The 18,748-nt window shown below is 50.2% G+C and overlaps 1 protein-coding gene across 1 annotated transcript in view; it reads right to left on the bottom strand.

Annotated features, from left to right (window-relative positions):
• SIM2 (SIM bHLH transcription factor 2) overlaps positions 1-18,748 on the bottom strand; it is a 48,706-nt gene that overhangs the window by 9,891 nt on the left and 20,067 nt on the right. The window contains exons 4-7 of the mRNA XM_003895511.5: positions 17,745-17,853; positions 14,236-14,321; positions 11,039-11,238; positions 6,175-6,281 (exon numbers count right to left, since the gene is read on the bottom strand). Coding sequence (XP_003895560.1) covers positions 6,175-6,281; positions 11,039-11,238; positions 14,236-14,321; positions 17,745-17,853 — 502 coding nt within the window. The remainder of the gene's footprint in view (positions 1-6,174; positions 6,282-11,038; positions 11,239-14,235; positions 14,322-17,744; positions 17,854-18,748) is intronic.

The raw sequence follows: 18,748 nt of genomic DNA, 5'->3' as shown, positions 1-18,748 counted from the left end.
ACCTCTACTTGGTTACAGAGTTCCTGAAAACTGGGCCTATGGGCCTGCTTCTATGCTTGGGTGCAAACTCCAGGCTGCTAAGCAGCTCAGCCAAAGGCTCGGTGCACCCATAAACCACAGTTCCACCTCACTGCCTTCCAGGAGGCAGGTCGGGGAGGAAAGTGCCAGAACCTGCAGGTGGGCAGAGGAGAGGTGAAGCTTCTCCAGGGAAGGGGAGGATAGCACAAGTCTAGAAAGGCACCCTTGGATGCCTGGGTCCTCAGCTCCAGAACATTCCTGCTTCTCAAGGCAGCACTGGTCCCTGGACCTAACTAGCAGCTGCCTGAGCAGAGATTTGGGGAGGTGGCCAAAGGGGCTGAGTCTGTGACTGTACCAGCTGGCACTGAAGGAAACTCCCCAAGGCGTATATCCAACAAAAATTCAGACTTTGAGGCTCATATGCAACAAAAATTCAGCCTTCCTATCAAACCACTAGGCAAAGCCCCCCGTCTCTGCCCAAACACTCCTGGGCTCTCCACGGCCCTTTACGCTTCCTGTTCACCTTGCAGATGGCTCTTTCTCATCCACATCAAAATATTTTGGTGCAAAAGAAAACACTGCACCGAGTTATCCACCTTACTATATAAAGGGTTTGTACAGATCGATAAAAACACAAAGGCCCTAAAAGCAATATAGGCAAAGAACATGAACAATAATTCATCAGAGAATAAATATAATGGGCGAAATGATGAACAAATGCCCAACTCCCTTGTTTAACTCAATGGCAGATCCATCCATCAGATCAACAGACATTAAAATAGAAACAAACATTGTATGATTCCTTTTACGTGAAATCTCCAGAATAGGCACATCCACAGAGTTCAAAAGCAAATGAGTAGGTGCCAGGGGCTGAAGGACGAGGGGCACTGGAGTGACAGGCTCCTTTGGGATGATGAAAACATTCTCGAATTAAAGGCAATAGTTGTACAACACTGTGAATATAACTAAAAAACACTGAAAATGGTGAGAAAGGTGAATTTTATCTTAAAAATAAAAATGGAAGGCCAACAGGTGACACCGGCTAATATATGGTGAGTGGCATTTTCTTTTTTCTTTCTTTCTTTCTTTCTTTTTTTTTTTTTAGACAGACTCTCTCTGTGTTGCTCAGGCTGGAGTGCAGTGGCATGATCTCGGCTCACTGAAACCTCTGCTTCCTGGGTTCAAGCAATTCTCCTGCCTCAGCCTCCCCAGTTTTGCCAGTTAGCCAGGCTGGTCTCAAACTCCTGACCTCAAGTGATCCGCCTGCCTCGCCCTCCCATAGTTTGCCATTATGGCAAACTATGCAGTCAATTACAGGCATGAGCCACGGCGCCGGGCCGGTGAGAGGCATTTTCATGTGTGATGGAAGGATGAGTTGGTGTGGTCCTCCTGGAAAGCAGTCTGATCGCTCCCACCCTCCGACACACTGATTTCACTTCTGGGAATGGATCCTATGGAAATTGTGAGCAGTGCAAGCACAGACTTATGTACAAAGAGTTTCACTGCAGTATTGCTGAAAATTCAGGGGAAGGGGTGGGGAGAGACTTAACTGTTCAACAGTAGGGAAACGAGTAAATACGTTACGGTAAACTATACCACCATTAAAATGATGATTAATAAGAAATTGTAATATTATGGGAAATGTGTATGACACGATGTTAACAGAAGAAAAGATTCAGAAATGTGTAAAGTATAATCCTAATTATGAAAAAGTGGGCACGTGCACACACCACACCCTCCAACAAACTGTGTGATCCTGGACAAGCTACCAACCCCCCTGTGACTCAATTTCCTCATTTATAAAAAGAGGATAATCAGTCCTTACATCATATGGTTGTTGAAAGATTAGATGATCTATTTGGGGATTTAGAACACTGGCAGACACAGCTGAAGGGCTCAAAACATATTAACTCTTACCTGACTGAAAATGACAGATAATTGTCACTTTCTTCTTTCAGCTTTCCTTGACTTTCTAAATTTCCAACAAGGAGGAGGTTTAACCAGAATGACATGTTTTTGGTTTTTTCACATGGGAAAGAAGATTGTGGGGCTTGGGAGGCAGGAATCCAGTCTCCATCAGGCCCCACCGCCCTGTCAGGATGAACCCGGGGGCATGAGGCAGTGCTGCTGTGTAACAAGCATGCCACCGGCTGGAGAGAGGCCTCTCTGGGACCAGGCAGAGAGCAGTGCTTTTCTGCCCAGGCTTACTTAACATTTGCATCTCAGCTGACTCACATCGCTGCTGAAGGGTGTAGGCAAAGGCTGTGGCAAAGAGAGAAGCCTGACAATGCTTCTCCTTTGGGGGTTTGCTTCTCTAACGAAAAGATACATGGTGTCTACTTCCAGCTCATTTCACAGGATTACCTCATTCTACCCCCACTACAACCATGGGAGGTGGGCAGCACCAGGAAACCGGAGCCAACAGAGCTTGAGGGCACAGCTGGAGTTCAGCCCAGGTGTCCTCAAAGTGGCAGCTGTGGGAGGAGGGCGCAGTGGCCTCTGGAAAGTTCTCTGTAGCTATTAGGTTGGTATAGAAGTACCTGCGGTTTTTGCCATTACTTTTTTTTTTTTTTTTGGAGACGGAGTCTCGCTCTGTCACCCAGGCTGGAGTGCAATGGTGAGATTTTGGCTCACTGCAACCTCCGCCTCCTGGATTCAAGCCATTATCTCTGCCTCAACCTCCTGCATAGCTGGGATTACAAGTGAACACCACCACGCCCGGCTAAGTGTTGTATTTTTTTAGTAGAGACAGGGTTTCACCATGTTGGCCAGGCTGGTCTCGAACTCCTGACCTCATGTGATCTGCCCACCTTAGCCTCCCAAAGTGCCGGGATTACAGGCATAAGCCACCACACCCAGACCTCTAGTTTTATATAAATATACTATCCAGAAAATTAAGTGGCCTTCCTGCTTCTTCCAGAATTTCTCTTGCAGGCACAGCCATGTCTTAGAGACACCCTGGGGAGGAAAGTAAACTTTGGCCCTGAGCAGAACTTCTATTACTGTTTTGGATTTTTAAGGGCTAGAAAGGATACCAAAAATGCCTGCCTTGGGTTAAACAGGGTCCCCCAAAAAGATATGTTTCACATCCTAACCCTAGTAACCTATGGATGTGAACTTATTTGGGAAAAGACTTTGCAGCTGGAATCTTGTGAATCTCAATGCAGAATCATCCTGGATTACCCAGATGCACCCTAGATCCAAAGTCAGGTGTCCTTAAAAGAAAAGTCACAAGCCGGGTACAGTGGCTCACACTTGTAATCCCAGCTTTAGGTGGACGGACCAGCCTAGCCAACATGGCAAAACCCCCTCTCTACTAAAAATACAAAAATTAGCTGGGTGTGGCGGTGCACGCCCGTAGTCCCAGCTACTAGGGAGGCTTAGGCAGGAGAATCGCTTGAACTCAGGAGGTTTAAGTTGCAGTGAGCTGAGATTTCACCACTGCACTCCAGCCTGGGCAACAGAGCAAGACTCTGTCTCAAAAAAATAAAATAAAATAAAATAAAGTCACAGACACAGAGGAGTGAGCCAAGTGAAGATAAAGACAGACTGGAGCGATGCAGCCATGAGCGAAGGAACGCCTGGGGCCACCAGGAGCCAGAAGAGGCAGGAAGGATCCTTCTCTAGAGCCTTCGGAGAAGAGCAGCTCTGCTGATACCTCGATTTCAGCCTTTTGGCCTCCACAACAGTGAGAGAAGGAATTTTTGTTGTTTTAAGCCACCCAGTTTGTGTTGATTTGTCACAATAGCCCTAGGAAACAAATCCTCCACCCTAATGGGAAAAAAAGTAGTCAATGGAATCGCTGTGCCCTCATGGTTCTTGTCCCTCCCGCAGGAGTGGGGGGAGCTCAGAGTGAATGTAGTTGGTGACACTGAAACCAAGCCACCTACTCCTTTGGGGACTGGGTCTCCAGCACACTTGCATTTCTGCAATGCAACCATGACTCCGGCTTTCCCTCAGAGCAGCTGGTCAGTCCCTCCACCCCAACAGTGGCAGGGGGGGTGTGTGGAGGTGTGAGCCCTCACCTTCGCTCTCCAAGTCCCAGACTGTTCGAGGGCACAGCACAGTTCTGTGCTCTCGAGGCACGTGCGTCTCCCATCTCCCAACTGCTCTTGCTACTTCAGAGCCCTCTCCACTCTGCTCTTCACAGCTGCCTGTTCGAGTTTCCTGGATATCTCATTCTAGAATTGACACAGCATACCTGGTTTGCACAAGAAAACTTTCTAGCTCCCATATTAGTGACACCGACTGAGAAGTTCCATCCAAACACTAAGTAGTTGCTTCTCTACCAAGCTTGGTCTCCAGAATGACAGGGATGGCTATGAGATCATGATTTGGTCTTTAACAAAAGACAGAAAAGGGTGGTTCACACCTCCAAGTCTCCGCATGCATCAAGGAGCAAGGAAGAAGCCATCTGTGCCTGCCCAGCCATAAGTCCTGGTTGTCACGGGTTTCTGTCCGTAGAGACTTGGGGAGGGAAGAGCAACAGCGACACCCTGGGAGTATCGAGTCCCCGGGTCCCAGTCCACACTGAACCCAGCACACCACGCATCTATGGACCCAGCAGCTCATGGGCCTGCCGTCCACTTTCCACTTGACACTGGCAACCTGTCCTCTAACATCCCTGAGCCAACAGAAGGCGGAGCAAGAACAGAGGACACGCCATCTGGGCCACACTGCAGAAGACTCAGCTCCTCTAACTGTCTGTACCCCATTACAAAGCACCCCTGACCGGCCATGGGCATGGCAGGACTGGACAGCAGGAGGATGAGGCATTCCACTCCATCCAAATTGATCTTTGCCTCAGTTTGGATTCTAAAAGTGTATGGCTGGGTGCGGTAGTTCACGCCTGTAATCCCAGCACTTTGGGAGGCGGAGACAGATGGATCACCTGAGGTCAGGAGTTCTAGATCAGCCTGGCCAACATGGTGAAACCCCATCTCTACTAAAAATACAAAGATTAGCCAGGCGTGGTGGCACGCACCTGTAATCCCAGCTACTTGGGAGGCTGAAGCAGGAGAATTGCTTGAACCCGGGAGGTGGAGGTTGCAGTGCACTCCAGTCTGGGTGACAGAGCAAGACTTTGTCTCAAAAAAAAATTTTTTTTAATTTTAAAAAAGTAAAAGTGTCACTTCTTTTTTTCAAGACGGAGTTTCGCTCTGTTGCCCAGGCTAGAGTGCAGTGGTATGATCTCAGCTTACTGCAAACTCCGCCTCCCAGGTTCACGCCATTCTCCTGCCTCAGCCTTCTGAGTAGCTGGGACTACAGGCACCCGCCACCATGCCTGGCTTATATTTTGTATTTTTAGTAGAGATGGGGTTTCACCGTGTTAGCCAGGATGGTCTCGATCTCCTGACCTTGTGATTCGCCCATCTAGGCCTCCCAAAGTGCTGGGATTACAGGCTTGAGCCACTGTACCCGGCCAAAGCATCACTTCTTCAAACATTTCAGTGACTAGAGCATCCCCCCTACATCCAGATGTTCCCAAACCACCTCCAATGGCAAATCAAATCGGTGTTTGTTCACCCTTGTTAACAAATCTTGTTTGTCCCAAGATGACCTCTCCCATCGTGGAACGGTGGCCTTCCTGGGCTTCCCCTAGCCGGCAGGTGTATAGCAGTCGGAGACAGGGCTCTGCTTGGGTTCAGCTCCCAGCTCCGCCACCTCCCAGCTGTATGAAGGTGGGCAAGTGGCTTAACCTATCTGAACCTCAGCGTCCTCACTGGTAAAATGAGGATCGCGACCATGAGACCCTCCCTTATTGGGCTGGTAATGTGTTTAGTCACTTAAACTAGTGTCCCGCAGCAGTAAGAGCTCCATAACCAGCAGTTCGTCCACTGTTGTTGCTGTTATTCGCAAATGGTGTCCAGATCACAGAGTTTAGGTTCCACATCCACAATCTAGAATCCAGGCAACTTCCTGCTCCTACAGCTGCTAGAGTCTAGCTGAAAGGGTGCACACGGCTGCTTGAAAACCGACAACAGGCAGCCGTACTTAATCATGGGGTGGAGGAAGCCACACGTGAGGCTTGACATTCACGTGTGTATCATGGATGATAACTGCACCAACAAAAGGGACATGTCCCCCCCAGCTCTGTCCTCAGTGTCTCCTCCCTGACCAGCTACCTCCCGTGGCTTGGGTGGGTGTGCTACTCACGGAGGTGGTGTGCGTAGCGGAGGTGGAACACGTCACAGCCATGCACGTGATGGTATAGGGTCTTCTCGATCAGGTCCTGCGGCTCGTACCCCGTCACCTCGGTCACCCTGCGGGGGCACGGCGGCTCAGTGAGTTACACCACTCTGCAGACTGCCTTTCATTTAAACTAATATTGGTTTTGCCAACTAATCAAGTGCTAAAAGGCTCAGGGGGGAAATGTTGATTTTGGAAACTGAGAATGATCTTTTTTACAAGAAGCAAGTCTTTGAACTCTAGCCCGGTACAGGATGTAGCACTATTCATGAACGGGAATGTTCTTCTGAAACCACCGGCTAAGAGAATGTTTGGAATGGCTTAAAATTGTAGCCTTTTTCGAAGTTCGGCTTATCAGGGAATGCTTACGAGTGAACTTTGATACCGATATTGCAAGAAAGCTGCTACGGTGAGAAAGAACCCACTTTTGGAGGGCTTTGGGGGGACGGTCCTGTGCGAATGTTTTTTATAAATTGTGGTAAAATATACATAATATAAAATTCACCATGGTAACCACTTCTAGCGTACAATTCAGTGGTATTTGGTGCACTCACAATGTTGTGTAACAGGCATCACTGCCCCTTTCCAGAGCTTTCCATGACCCCCAAACAGACATTCAGTCCCTATTAAACACCAGCTCCCCACTGCCCCCTGCCCAGCCCCCAGTAGCCACCCTTCTACTTTCTGTCTCTAAGAATTTGTCTCTCGGAGAAAGTTCATGTCCGTGGGATGGCACACCATGTGGCCTTTTGTGTGCGGCTTCTTTCACTCAGCATGATGTTTCCAAGCCTATCCATGCTGCGGCATGTGTCTGAACTTCATTCCTTCTTAGGACTGCATAAGTTTCTGTTTCATGTAGACATCACATTTAGTTCCTCCATCCCTCTGTCTGTGGACATTTGTTTGCACATCTTGGCTACTGCGGGCACGAGTGTTTAAACCTCCGTTGCATGCTAGACACTGTTGATTGGCACAGATGGTCTCAGGATGCTGCCGTTGGGTGATTCTCACTATTGGGAATTATGGAATAACTGGAGACCTTTAAGGCTCCTGTGAGGGGAGGATTGGCTCAGACCCCCCAGAAGACAGGAAAATGACCTAAGATATTGTGACTAAAAGGAAAGCCTTAAGCTCTCTAGAGAAATGGAAGCATTTTCCCGGGGCTTACGTGACACAACCCCTCTGTGTTCTCATCGAGCCCCAGGCATATTAATTTCCCACTTCGGCTCTTTGAAGAAAAGTGGCTCTCAGTACCCAAGACCACATCATCACCCGCGTGGGGATCGCTCTGGCCGTAGGTGGAAGCTGCACGTGGCAACGATGGTTTCCCAGGCTTTGAGCAATGGGGCCGGGCACCACGTCCTCGAAGGGGGTGGTCCTCAACATCCTGGTGACGGATTTTCAAGAACAGATGAAAGAGAGGGATGAAGGGATTCCAAGGCAGGTGAGGGTATGGTGCAGAGTCAGTCCTGGAGACCGGGTGAGGCTGGGGAAAGAGGGAGGGCCAGGGCTGGGGGCCCTCCCTGCTAGGATAGGAGACGTTAGCTGTAAATTAAGCTGGGAAACTTGACCTCACTTTCATTCTTTAACCTGCTTCCCTTTCTCTTAAGATCTGCTCAAGCTTTGGGTCGTAAATCTCGGAGAGCCTCATGTTTCCCTGGAATCATTCCCTGTTTGGTGTACTCATTTCCATGGTGTCCTACTAGGGTAGGAAGGACACAGGGCTTGCAGTGGCGGGGAAGGGGGCCTTGCAGAGCCCAAAGTCATTCAGGGATCAGGGGACTTGTCTAAGGGCCACCTAGAACTTCAAGCCCCATCAGAATTTAACTCTGTGTGGCAGGAAAACTGAGCCATCTGGCTTCCCCCAAAAAGAAAACCAGGCATCTCTACCATGTGGGGATGAAAGAGGCTTCCCAGACCCTTTGGATGCAAAGTTACAGAACAACGGCCCCAAACGTGTAAATGAATCAGAAGCACATATATTAAGTTTCTCATCAAAGTACACACTGGCTTTAAAAATTAAAGGGAAACGGAGGGGTTTGGCAGGGTGCCCTCCCAGTTTTTTCCAAGCCTCTGGTGTCTGAAGACCTGTCAGAGGGATCTGCCAAACCCCAAACATCGCTGTGTTCACCCATCCTTAGCAAAAGCATCAGCTCCAGTTTCAAAGAGAAATACCACAAAACCCCGACGAGCCCAATTTCAGGTTACGGCGAGTTCAGTTGTGTCTGGGATTGAGCGGGGTGTGGTGCCAGACAGACCCACGACCACCCTCACTCCTACGACTTGGGGCCGCAAGACCTCAGGCCAAGCCCTCGCCTGGCCCCTGGGGTTTGGACCCAGAAGGGACATCTCCCACCCTGCTTGACCACTCTGCTGTCCTCCCAGGACTGGGCCAGCCCAAGCCCCAACCCCTTGGTGACTGGGAAGGCCTCTGCGGCACTCTTCTGACCCCTTGCAGCCCCTCCTATGTGACTGTAGCTCAGAAAAGGCCTCAAGGCTTTGCTAGAAGCTTCCTGATATGACAGGAACAACCAGAGATCTGGGAGAGGCAGGACGTCTCCTTCAAGACCACCAGCCTTCTTTTCTCTTCACTCCAGGGGTGCAGCCCCCACACCCTGAGGCGCGGGAGCCCCCACTGCTACTGCAAAGCCCCATCCAGGCCCTGTCCAGGCCCCCTTCAGGCACAACCTCCTCTACCTTCGGCTGCCTTTCCAGGCAGTGTGGACTGAACGGCTGGGAAAGCCCTCAGGTCTCTCCTCTGGGGAGACCACTTCTTTCCTGTTCTCGAGAATTCATCAGTCTCAGGGGTTTCCTAGAAGGACCAGAGGAAAACTAGGAGACGAAACAACGGAGAAACCAGTCGGGTCCTCCCAGATGTCTCCGATAATGACCTTGGGCAGTTGATGTCCTTCCAGCCACCTCTCAGAAGTGGCTCCCAAGTCAGAAAAGAGGGAGCAGAGGGGTCCACTCCAGCTGGGGCGGCTCAGCTGCCTTCTGTCCCTGCAGGGAGTCCCTCTGCATGGCAAGAAAATGGCATTTGTCGCTCTTGGCCATCCCCAGTGGTGCTGGCAGCCTTCCCCAAAGAGCACTGCTTCCTCTCTGCTTGGAGTTTCTGGGAAGATGCTGGTGACCCTGACATGCTCATCCTTGTCATTCCCCTGCCTCTGAGTGGTCCTGAAGGGTGTTGACAAGGAGCCAAACCGACTCCTATCTTTATCTCTCGCCCCTAACCAGGAAGATTCGTTTTTTCTCTATAGAGCATCAATAAATGGTTAAAATGATCCATTTTATACGGTGTGTATTTTACCACAACTTTAAAAAGTGAAAGAGAAAAGAAAGCAGTAAATTCTGGCTTCCGGACATACAGAAAGCAAAATGTATCTCTCTTTGCCCGGCCAAAGCCTCATCGCACACACACCCCACATCAGGAGTGGGGTCTCTGATGACTTATTCCTGCCTGCACAGCCGAGGAACCTACCTGCCAAGAGCTAAAGTGGCCTTGCAGGTAAGAGACGCTTCACTGTTTTCAGTGCTTCAGTCTATTATCTAATTTCATCTTTCCTAGCAGTGAGCGGGCAGGCCGCGCTGCTATTTCACAAATAAGAACACGGAAGAGGCCTGACCAGCGCGTGGCCTCAAGACTTGGGAGGGGTTTGATGGTTCCACAGCGTGGACACGTGTCCAAGCATCACACTGTACCCCACAAACACCGCAAAACCCTGAAAACCAAACGCAGTTAGCATGTGTCACTTAAAAATTCAATTCAATTTTAGGCTGGGCGCAGTGGTTCACGCCTGAAATCCCAGCACTTTGGGAGGCTGAGGCGGGTGGATCACGAGGTCAGGCGATCGAGACCATCCTGGCTAACATGGTGAAACCCCATCTCTACTAAAAATACAAAAAATTAGCCCGGTGTGGAGGCAGGCGCCTGTAGTCCCAGCTACTCGGGAGGCTGAGGCAGGAGAATGGCGTGAGTCTGGGAGGCGGAGCTTGCAGTGAGCTGAGATCATGCCACTGCACTCCAGCCTGGGCGACAGAGTGAGACTCCGTCTCAACAACAACAACAACAACAACAACAACAACAAATTAATTAAAATTAAAATTAACTTCAATTTTAAAAATCTTGGACTTCAACTGCAGACCCAGTTAAAAAACTGGGACTGCAGCCGGCTCTCGGGAAGAGTGAAGGCCACTCCAGCACGGGTCTGGAGAGCAGGTCCTCCCCAAGGCCAGGGGAAATGACGTCATCCAATCCCCTCCTCCCAGCCCAGATGTAGACAGGGCACCCAGGAGCGGTGGGCAGGGCATGCCCCAGGGAAGGCAGCCTCTCTGCTCCCAGCCTCAGCCCTGTGGTGGCTTCACACCAGCCTGAGTGCCAAGGCCCCCCTCACACACACTCAGGGTGGAAACCTTCCGTTTGTTCTAATGTCCTCCTTGGACACAGGAGGCAGAGTCTGACACCACGGCCTTCAAAAAAGCCCAACCTGTGCTCACAGCACATGTTTTCATTTCAAATTCTAGTGATTCAAATAAGTAAATACAATAAAACAAGTAATCAATAAGTAAATAAAATAAGTAATCAATAATTAAATAAGTAAATCAATAAGTAAATAAAATAAGTAAATCAATAAGTAAATAAAATAAAACAAGTCCTTGAGTCCTAAGGCTGACATATGTTCTTTCAGTTCATAAATTGGTTTTGCTTAATCCACATTCCTATTATGACTTATTCCTCATTATGATTTGGCCAAGATGGCAGCTTTCAGGGGCCCATTTCTACCACCGGTGTCTTCCAAAAGGCCACAGCCACAGTGGCAGGTGCCGAACTCACCTGGAATCCAGGAATATCAGCTTCAGGTCGAGGCTGGCCCTGAACATGAACATGTTACTATACAGCTTGATCTCAGTGATGGCACTGGGCGGCAGCGACTGGCCCACGGCCACCAGCCCCACAATCTGGTAGCAGGAGTCGTACAGGGACATGTCCAGCATATACTGCCTGATCTTCAAGTAGCCACTGCAGTGGATGACCTGGGAGTGGAGAGGGCAGGGTCAGCCACTGGCCGCCCAGGGTTGGGCTGGTGCCCACTCCTCCTGGCTCATTTTCTCAAACGTGCTGAAATTCTCCCAGCCCAGCCTCTCCTCCGCTGTGCAGCCCAATGTGCTGACAGGCACCAGTTCATTGCTTAGGAGAAGTGGAGAGTTGTGCTTCTTAGGAAACAACATAATAGCTGGATGCGGTGGCTCATTCTTGTCATCTCCGCACTTCGGGAGGCCGAGGTCGGGGGATCGCTTGACTCCAGGAGTTCGAGACCAGCCTTGGTGACATGGCGAAACCCCGTCTCTACAAAAAATACAAAAATTATCCGGGCATGGTGGTGCATGCCTATAGTCTCCAGCTACTTGGGAGGCTGAGGAGGGAGGATCCCTTGAGCCCTGGAGGCAGGGGTTGCAGTGAGCCGAGATTGTGCCACTGCACTCCAGCCTGGGTAACAAAACAAACACACAAGACAACAAAAAATATCATAATAAAATATAAGGGTTGTCTTATCCAATGGACTGTACTGTAAGTAACTACAAATTAGGGCTCTGTAATATGTGATGGAGATATACCTTATGAGCTCACTGCCAAGCTGTGAGTAGGTAACACAACAAAGGCATCTGGGGGAAGCCAACCATTTGTTCCACAGTGCTCGCATCAGTGACTGTGCTGCTTACCACCTTCTGATGGGATTGAACTTGGCATCTGTATCACTCGACATGCTGTATCACTCCAGTAAATACACAATTCTGTCAGTAGAATTTTTTTTTTTTTAGACAAGGTCTCACTGTCGCTCAGGCTGGGGTACAGTGGTGCAATCAGGCTCACTGCAGCCTTGACCTCCCAGGCTCAAGTGATCCTCCCACCTTAGCCTCCTGAGTAGCTGGGACCACAGGCATGTGCTACCATGCCTGGCTAATTAAAAAAAATTTTTTTTTTGTAGAGACAAGGTCTCATTATGTTGCCCAGACTGGTCTCGAACTCCTGGGCTCAAGCAATCCTCCCACCTTAGCCTTCTAAAGTACTGGAATTACAGGCATGAATCACTGTGCCCTGCTCCAGTACAATTTTTTGAAGTCTTCATTTTTAATGTACTTTTATTTCCTTTATCTATAATTCAAGATTTTATCCCCTCATAATAGTAAGCCAGAGTGGCCCTATAGAAGCCCTTCTAATTGCTATAGCCAAAAGCCATACAGACAAAAATGCAGTATTTCAGTGTCAAACAGAAACATCTGTACAGCCTCGAGCCTCACTACTGGAAGAATTTATTCAAGCTGCAGTCTGTGAAATCTTGACAGGATCATTGTCATCACGACAGCAGTGAACAGTCTTAGCCCTAAGTTCTCCGTTCCAAAACCCTTCCTGCAGGATTTCTGAATGCATTCATCGTCTTTAGGGCTGAAACAAATCTTAAAATCCTTCTAGTCTATTCTTTCATTGTATTAATGAGGAAACCAAGAACAAGATAGTGTTGTGTATCACTTAAGATTGGGCAGTGGACAGTTAATAAGTGGCAGAAAAAAAATCAAGACCTAAATCCCATCCAGGCATGGTGGCGCCTGTCTGTAATCCTCACACTTTGGGAGGCCAAGGCAGGAGGACTGACTGAGGCTAGGGACTCAAGACCAGCCTGGAAATACAGCAAGACCCTATCTCCACAAAAAATTTTTAAAAATAGCTGGGTGTGGTGGTGTGCGCCTGTGGCCCCAGCTACTCAGAAGGCTGAAGTGGGAGGATCATTTAAGCCCAGGAGTTTGAGGCTCCAGTGAGCTGTGATTGCACCACTGCACTCCAGCCTGGGTGACAGAGCAAGACCCTGTCCCTTAACAAAAAGACCCAAGTCCTCTGAAGAATGTCTGTTGGCTCCTGGGGCCCCACCGTAGCCCAAAGAGGCTTAGCATCTGGGACAAGGAGGAAGAAACATATCCCCCAAACTGTAACAGCACAGTGAGATACAGGTCAAAGGAGGAGCTCAGAGTGGGGTCCAAGAGGGGAGCTGGGGCGGGGCCTTCCAGAAAGAGAAGACAAAAGCACAAAAATGCCCTTTCCTCTCACCCCATCCTCCTCCCTCCTTTTCTAGGGAGAAAATCCTCCTGGAAGAAAGTTACTAGCAGCCTCCAGCTCATACTGATGGGTTATGATGTCTGTCCTCTGAGGTGGGAGAGATGGCAGTGAAGATGCCTGGGAGGAGGGTGAGGAGCCCAGAGAGGGGACAAAAGGGTTGGCGGGGGGCACTCAGCACAGACTTCCCCGACCCACCTTTCCCTGGGGAGCAGCTGACTCTCGTGCCCTGAGACGCGACCTACTCCTCCATTCTGGAATTAACCAGAACAAGCAGTGGTGTCTGGCAGAGAAATGGAGCCAGGGAGGAGCATGGGCTGGGCTCAGAGTCCCAGCTCCGCCACCGAGCCCCTTCTGCCATCCCTCCTGTGGTCCTTGACTACAAAACCTGGCTGGTGCTGCTCATTCCAAAGGGCAGCTGAGATGCTTGAGGGAGCGGCCCAGATGTGGTGCTGCAGATGAAAGCTCTGCCTCGTGCCTTGGAAAGGGCTCTAGCATTACTGTGGTGCACCCGTCATAGGTGGCAGGGAACTTGGTGGAGCATCCCGAGAGGAAGAGCAGTGTCCGTGCTCTGGATACCACTCCCGGCTGCACCGTGCCCAGGATGGGCCTCAATAAACTCCAGAGGCGGCAGCTCCAGTGGGACTGGTCCACATGCAAAGCGCCAAGGTATTAATAAAATCTGCCCTAAGCCACGCTGATTCCAGATCTTATGCGATGAATTCCAGCCAGCCTGGAACATCCTCCTAAAGCACCAGCTCTCACATGTGCCTCCAACAGACTGTGCTCCATGTTCCTGGAGAGTTCTATGTCAGTGGGGATGACGAGTTTGCGTTCCCGCGCCTTCCTTTCTGCAGAAGCTCTTGAAAACACACAGTGAGGACCCACGGCCAGCTCCTCCCCGCACCCATGACTCCCCGTACCTTGTATCCACTGCAGGTCAGGCCCGCGTTCCTTTTCGCCAAGACACACTTCATTCGAAGAAAGAACGACCTCTCTATCTCATACTCTGCAAGCAGGAGCAAGGTGAGGTTGGCAGCTGCCCCTCCGTGCTCCCCCCATCCTTCTTCCAACCTCACCAATGTGTTCCCAGAGCCAGATGCAGCTGCCAGAGGCCTTCTCAGTGTGCCCAGACCCTGCTTAGAGATCTTCAGCCTTGGCTGAGATCCGGGTGGGGCAGTGGAGACACCAGCCCAGTCCTGGTGTGGCTTCCTCGGCTCTAAAGGAAGGCAGCCAAACGAGGCCACACCTGAGGCCCCTGATGGGCCCTGCAGAGCTCCACCTGCAGTTGCCCGCTCCTGGGAGCTGTGGGATCTGGGAAGGCCCAGAAGCCTCTGACTTCCCTCAGGGTAGCAGGACTTAAGTACGTGTGACCCAGGCTCGGCAGATCCATGCTTTCACCCTCATTTCTAGCCCCGGAAGGACCACTCCATCATCTCTGTCTCTCCAGGGCTCTGCCCTTCCTACTCACTCGCTTTGCTTTTGCAGGCCTCACACGCAAATCTCTGACCTCGCTATTGTCAATGCAAATGTGTCCCCTAAGGAAACACCCTCTGCTTCAGGAAGGGACACCAGCGCTCTGAGACACAAATAGAGAAGGACCTCTGAGGGAGGGTGAGGTCACCCCACTCTAAATAAACAGCCCTTTGGTGGAGGTTAATACATGAATTTTTAAAGGGAGGTTACCACTAGGAGTGGAAGCAAGGTCTTCTACCCTCCCTGAGGTCACTGCCCTGTGGAAGCTCAGGAATCACCTCAGAGGGCACCCCCCACCTCCCCTAGTTGGAGAGGCTGCCATATTTTACCCACAATTCCCCCTGCAGTTGGTGTCTGTGGGCAAAAAGCTTCCCTCTAACATGGCTGCCTGCCCCAGCCATTTCCAGATAAGCACGGAGGGTGGAAAGCTCAGGTCTAATAGACATCAACCAGTCATTAACTACCAAGTTCTGGGGAGAGCCCATTTCTCACAGGTTTATCATAAAACAGTGGGGGTCATTTCAGACACAGAAAGTCAGCAAGGGAGCAGCTGGGGAGAAAATGGAGCAGCTGGGGAGAAAACCAAGCACTTGGGGATCTCAACCCCTGCACCCCTCGGCTGGCTGTGGAAATGAGTCAGGTGCGGCCTCAACGCTTTCAGCCCGTGTTGCTTCAGACTCGAAGGCCACAGAAAGGTCTCATGATATTCCCAAGACTCATTTGCTCTCATTTATAATCCCTCTTTGGGAGGTTATGACCCAGGCAGGGTAAAATGAAACCAGGGGTAGCGGGAGAAACACAGTCCCACACAGTTAATATACTGTGCAATTTTCAGGCCAGGCACGGTGGCTCACGCTTGTGAATCCCAGCACTTTGGGAGGCTGAGGTGGGCGGATCACTGAGCTTCGAGACCAGCCCGGCCAACATGGCAAAACCCTGTCTCTAATAAAAATACAAAAAAATTAGCCAGGCCTGGTGGCAGGCACCTGTAATCCCAGCCACTTGGGAGGCTGAGGCAGGAGAATCGCTTGAACCCGGGAGGCGGAGGTTGCAGTGAGCCGAGATCAGGCCACTGCACTCCATGCCTGGGTAATAAGAATGAAACTCTGACTCTAAAAAACAAAACAAAACAAAACAAAAAACCATATTGTGCAATTTTCAAAAACAACAACAGCCCTGTGTTCTGCAATTCTCTGACACCTGTTGTCTTTGTCCAGCTTTAAACAACCCCACAGTGAAAGAATTTGATTCAGGGGCGATGTTCTAGCCTAGCCCTGATTTTGTTAGAAATTCCCTCTTCAGAGCCACGATTCATGTTGATGTATGCAGACATAACATATCCAAGAATCAGACCTTAGCTACAACTAGGTGCCCCATCTCATTTCAGAAACGAACACGCCAGGCTCTCTCCTTGGTAAGGAATAATTAGACTCCAGTAACTATTTCTGGAGCTGGAACTTGGGGGCCACAGAACTGCCCGCAGGGGATTTTACAACTGTGTGTGCTATTTTGTATTCTCTCTTCCCAGCCCGAGAATGACTGCCCTCCCAGAAGCCAGCAATAAGAATGCAACTCCTTTTTTTCCTGCAGCCAACTACTCCATTCTCATCATCCTTAAAGCCTCTTCTTTTGCATTTTGTTCCACTGGGGTATTTTGGCCAAGCTGGGTACTATAGTCCAAAGCACACACAAGACCCATTTGTCAAGAGGCCTGTTGGCCTCACTCGATGGTTGGAGGGAGTTAAAAGGCCAGGGCCCCTGGAAGAAGTCCTTCTGTGTCTTCCTAGCACTCATCGCAATTGAAATTTAAGGAGTCATTTGTGTAATGACCAGGGCTTCTTAATGATTTGTGCCGCAGCACAAAACCTACAGATGCCTACTTGGAGTAACATTTTTAAATACATAAAATAAAATATATAAGATTACCAAAAAAGCAATTGTATTGGAAAATAATTATCGAAATATTTCAACACAGTGATATGGATATAAATGTGCTGCTTTATTAATACATAAATAAGAAGATTCAGTAGCAGGTCTCAGAACTCCTGAAATTTGAAGTAGGCATGTGGGCATAAGCAATACGTTTAAACCTGCAAAACTTGACCGGGCGCGGTGGCTCAAGCCTGTAATCCCAGCACTTTGGGAGGCCGAGATGGGCGGATCACGAGGTCAGGAGATCGAGACCATCCTGGCTAACACGGTGAAACCTCGTCTCTACTAAAAAAAAATACAAAAAACTAGCCGGGCAAGGTGGCAGGCGCCTGTAGTCCCAGCTACTCGGGAGGCTGAGGCAGGAGAATGGCGGGAACCTGGGAGGCGGAGCTTGCAGTGAGCTGAGATCTGGCCACTGCACTCCAGCCTGGGCGACAGAGCCAGACTCCGTCTAAAAAAAAAAAAAAAAAAAAACAAAAAAACACCTGCAAAACTTTAATATGATATGGAAAATATCTGTGATTTCTGTTGTTGGCAAAACCACAGGTACTAGTGATCCCAAGATGGTTTATTATCTATAATCAGAAGCAAAGGAAATGCCAAATTTCAACCGGAGGAAACACATATGTAGTTTTCCCCATGAAATGTCATGGACCAACCCTGACCCCCGAGTTTTAGGCCTGGCATCTTGGTTAAGGAGAAGCTTGGTCTAGCCCCGTGATGCTGTAACGCAACTCTGAACCAACAGCAAATGAGGGGAGCAGGCTTGCAACACTTTCCTCTTCTGCCTAGCACTCAACACAGTTTCTGGCCAACAGTAGCAGTGTGATGAATATTGGCTTAAAAGACACAGGTATAAATGCAAATCCCCACATGGTGGGTGCTGTGTGTGTATTGGAGAGACCTGGGCTGGGCAGTCCTAGTCATGCCCAGCCACTTGGCAGATGTGGGAAGCAAAGCCCTGAGTTCCATTTAGGAACATCGCCTTGCTTTTAGTCTGGTTTTTTTCCTCCGGATGGAATACCTTGGAGCAGGTGGTGGTGCAGCGGCTGGTGGGCCGTGAGGACAGCGGTCATCTCGTCGTGGTCGGAAGGATGGATGTATTCATAAATACTGTTGCCCGTGAGCTCCACCTGCCGTGGAAGGGAAGGGTCAGAAATGCCACCACTCCTCTGGGATTGGTGCAGGGGGAGGGGCAAGGTGTGTCACAGGTGCGCACCCTGCCAGGAACAGAACTTTGATCTCTGCTGACAACCCACGCCTTTGCCAAATGCAGAAACAGTTTTCTCTTCTCAACAGAGCTCAGAGCTCTGAACTGTCTCCCACACTGTCTAAAACGGCCAGGGCACTGAGGCTTGAGCTTGGAGCCAAGAGAACCCTTAGCAGGAAGGACCTGAAAGCAAAGGGTGGAAAAGGTGGGTGCCAGAGGTGGGCGGCGCTGCTGGCCTGGGCAGCATCCTTCATACAGAAGAGGGCTTGAAACGGACCCAGGCCAGGGTACCTGTCCTTCCCTTGCTGGTGATCTGAGGGGACTGGCCGGCCAGGAGGCCAGCTGTCCTGTCCACACTGCGCTCCCTGTGGGAGTCTTGTCCACTCTGAGGCCGACCAGCCAGCCACGGTGGGGGCCCCAGTGCGCCCGAGGAGGATACGAACTCAGACAAAGGCCCTTTCTTCGTCGGCTCTGAGCTGTGCCCTCAGGCGCTGCCAGGCCTCTCTCAGATTGCCAGCAATGTTTCTCTGGCCCTCCCAGTCCGCAATGACTGTGCTAATTCTGTGGCTCCCGCCCAGGGGCGTGGCTGGGGCTGTGCGTGACCTGCGGGAGGGCCTAGGCCTGGGCCTGCTCCAGAGAGCCTCGTTATGTGGGGATTATATCCTGGGGTTGCTGCCTCAACAGTCCGACGCCACCTCTTTCCAGACACAGCCCACAGAGGACAGCATGTCCATGTCACTTTGCAGGAATGATGGCCCCGGGAAAATACCCATCATAGTTACAATTTTTACACAGAGGTCCCTGGAGGCCTGAATTCT

This window comes from Papio anubis, chromosome 4, assembly GCF_008728515.1.
Source record: "Papio anubis isolate 15944 chromosome 4, Panubis1.0, whole genome shotgun sequence".
NCBI classification, from domain to species: domain Eukaryota; kingdom Metazoa; phylum Chordata; class Mammalia; order Primates; family Cercopithecidae; genus Papio; species Papio anubis.
Note: the sequence above shows the minus strand (reverse complement) of the source record. Positions and strands in the feature narration are given on the sequence as shown.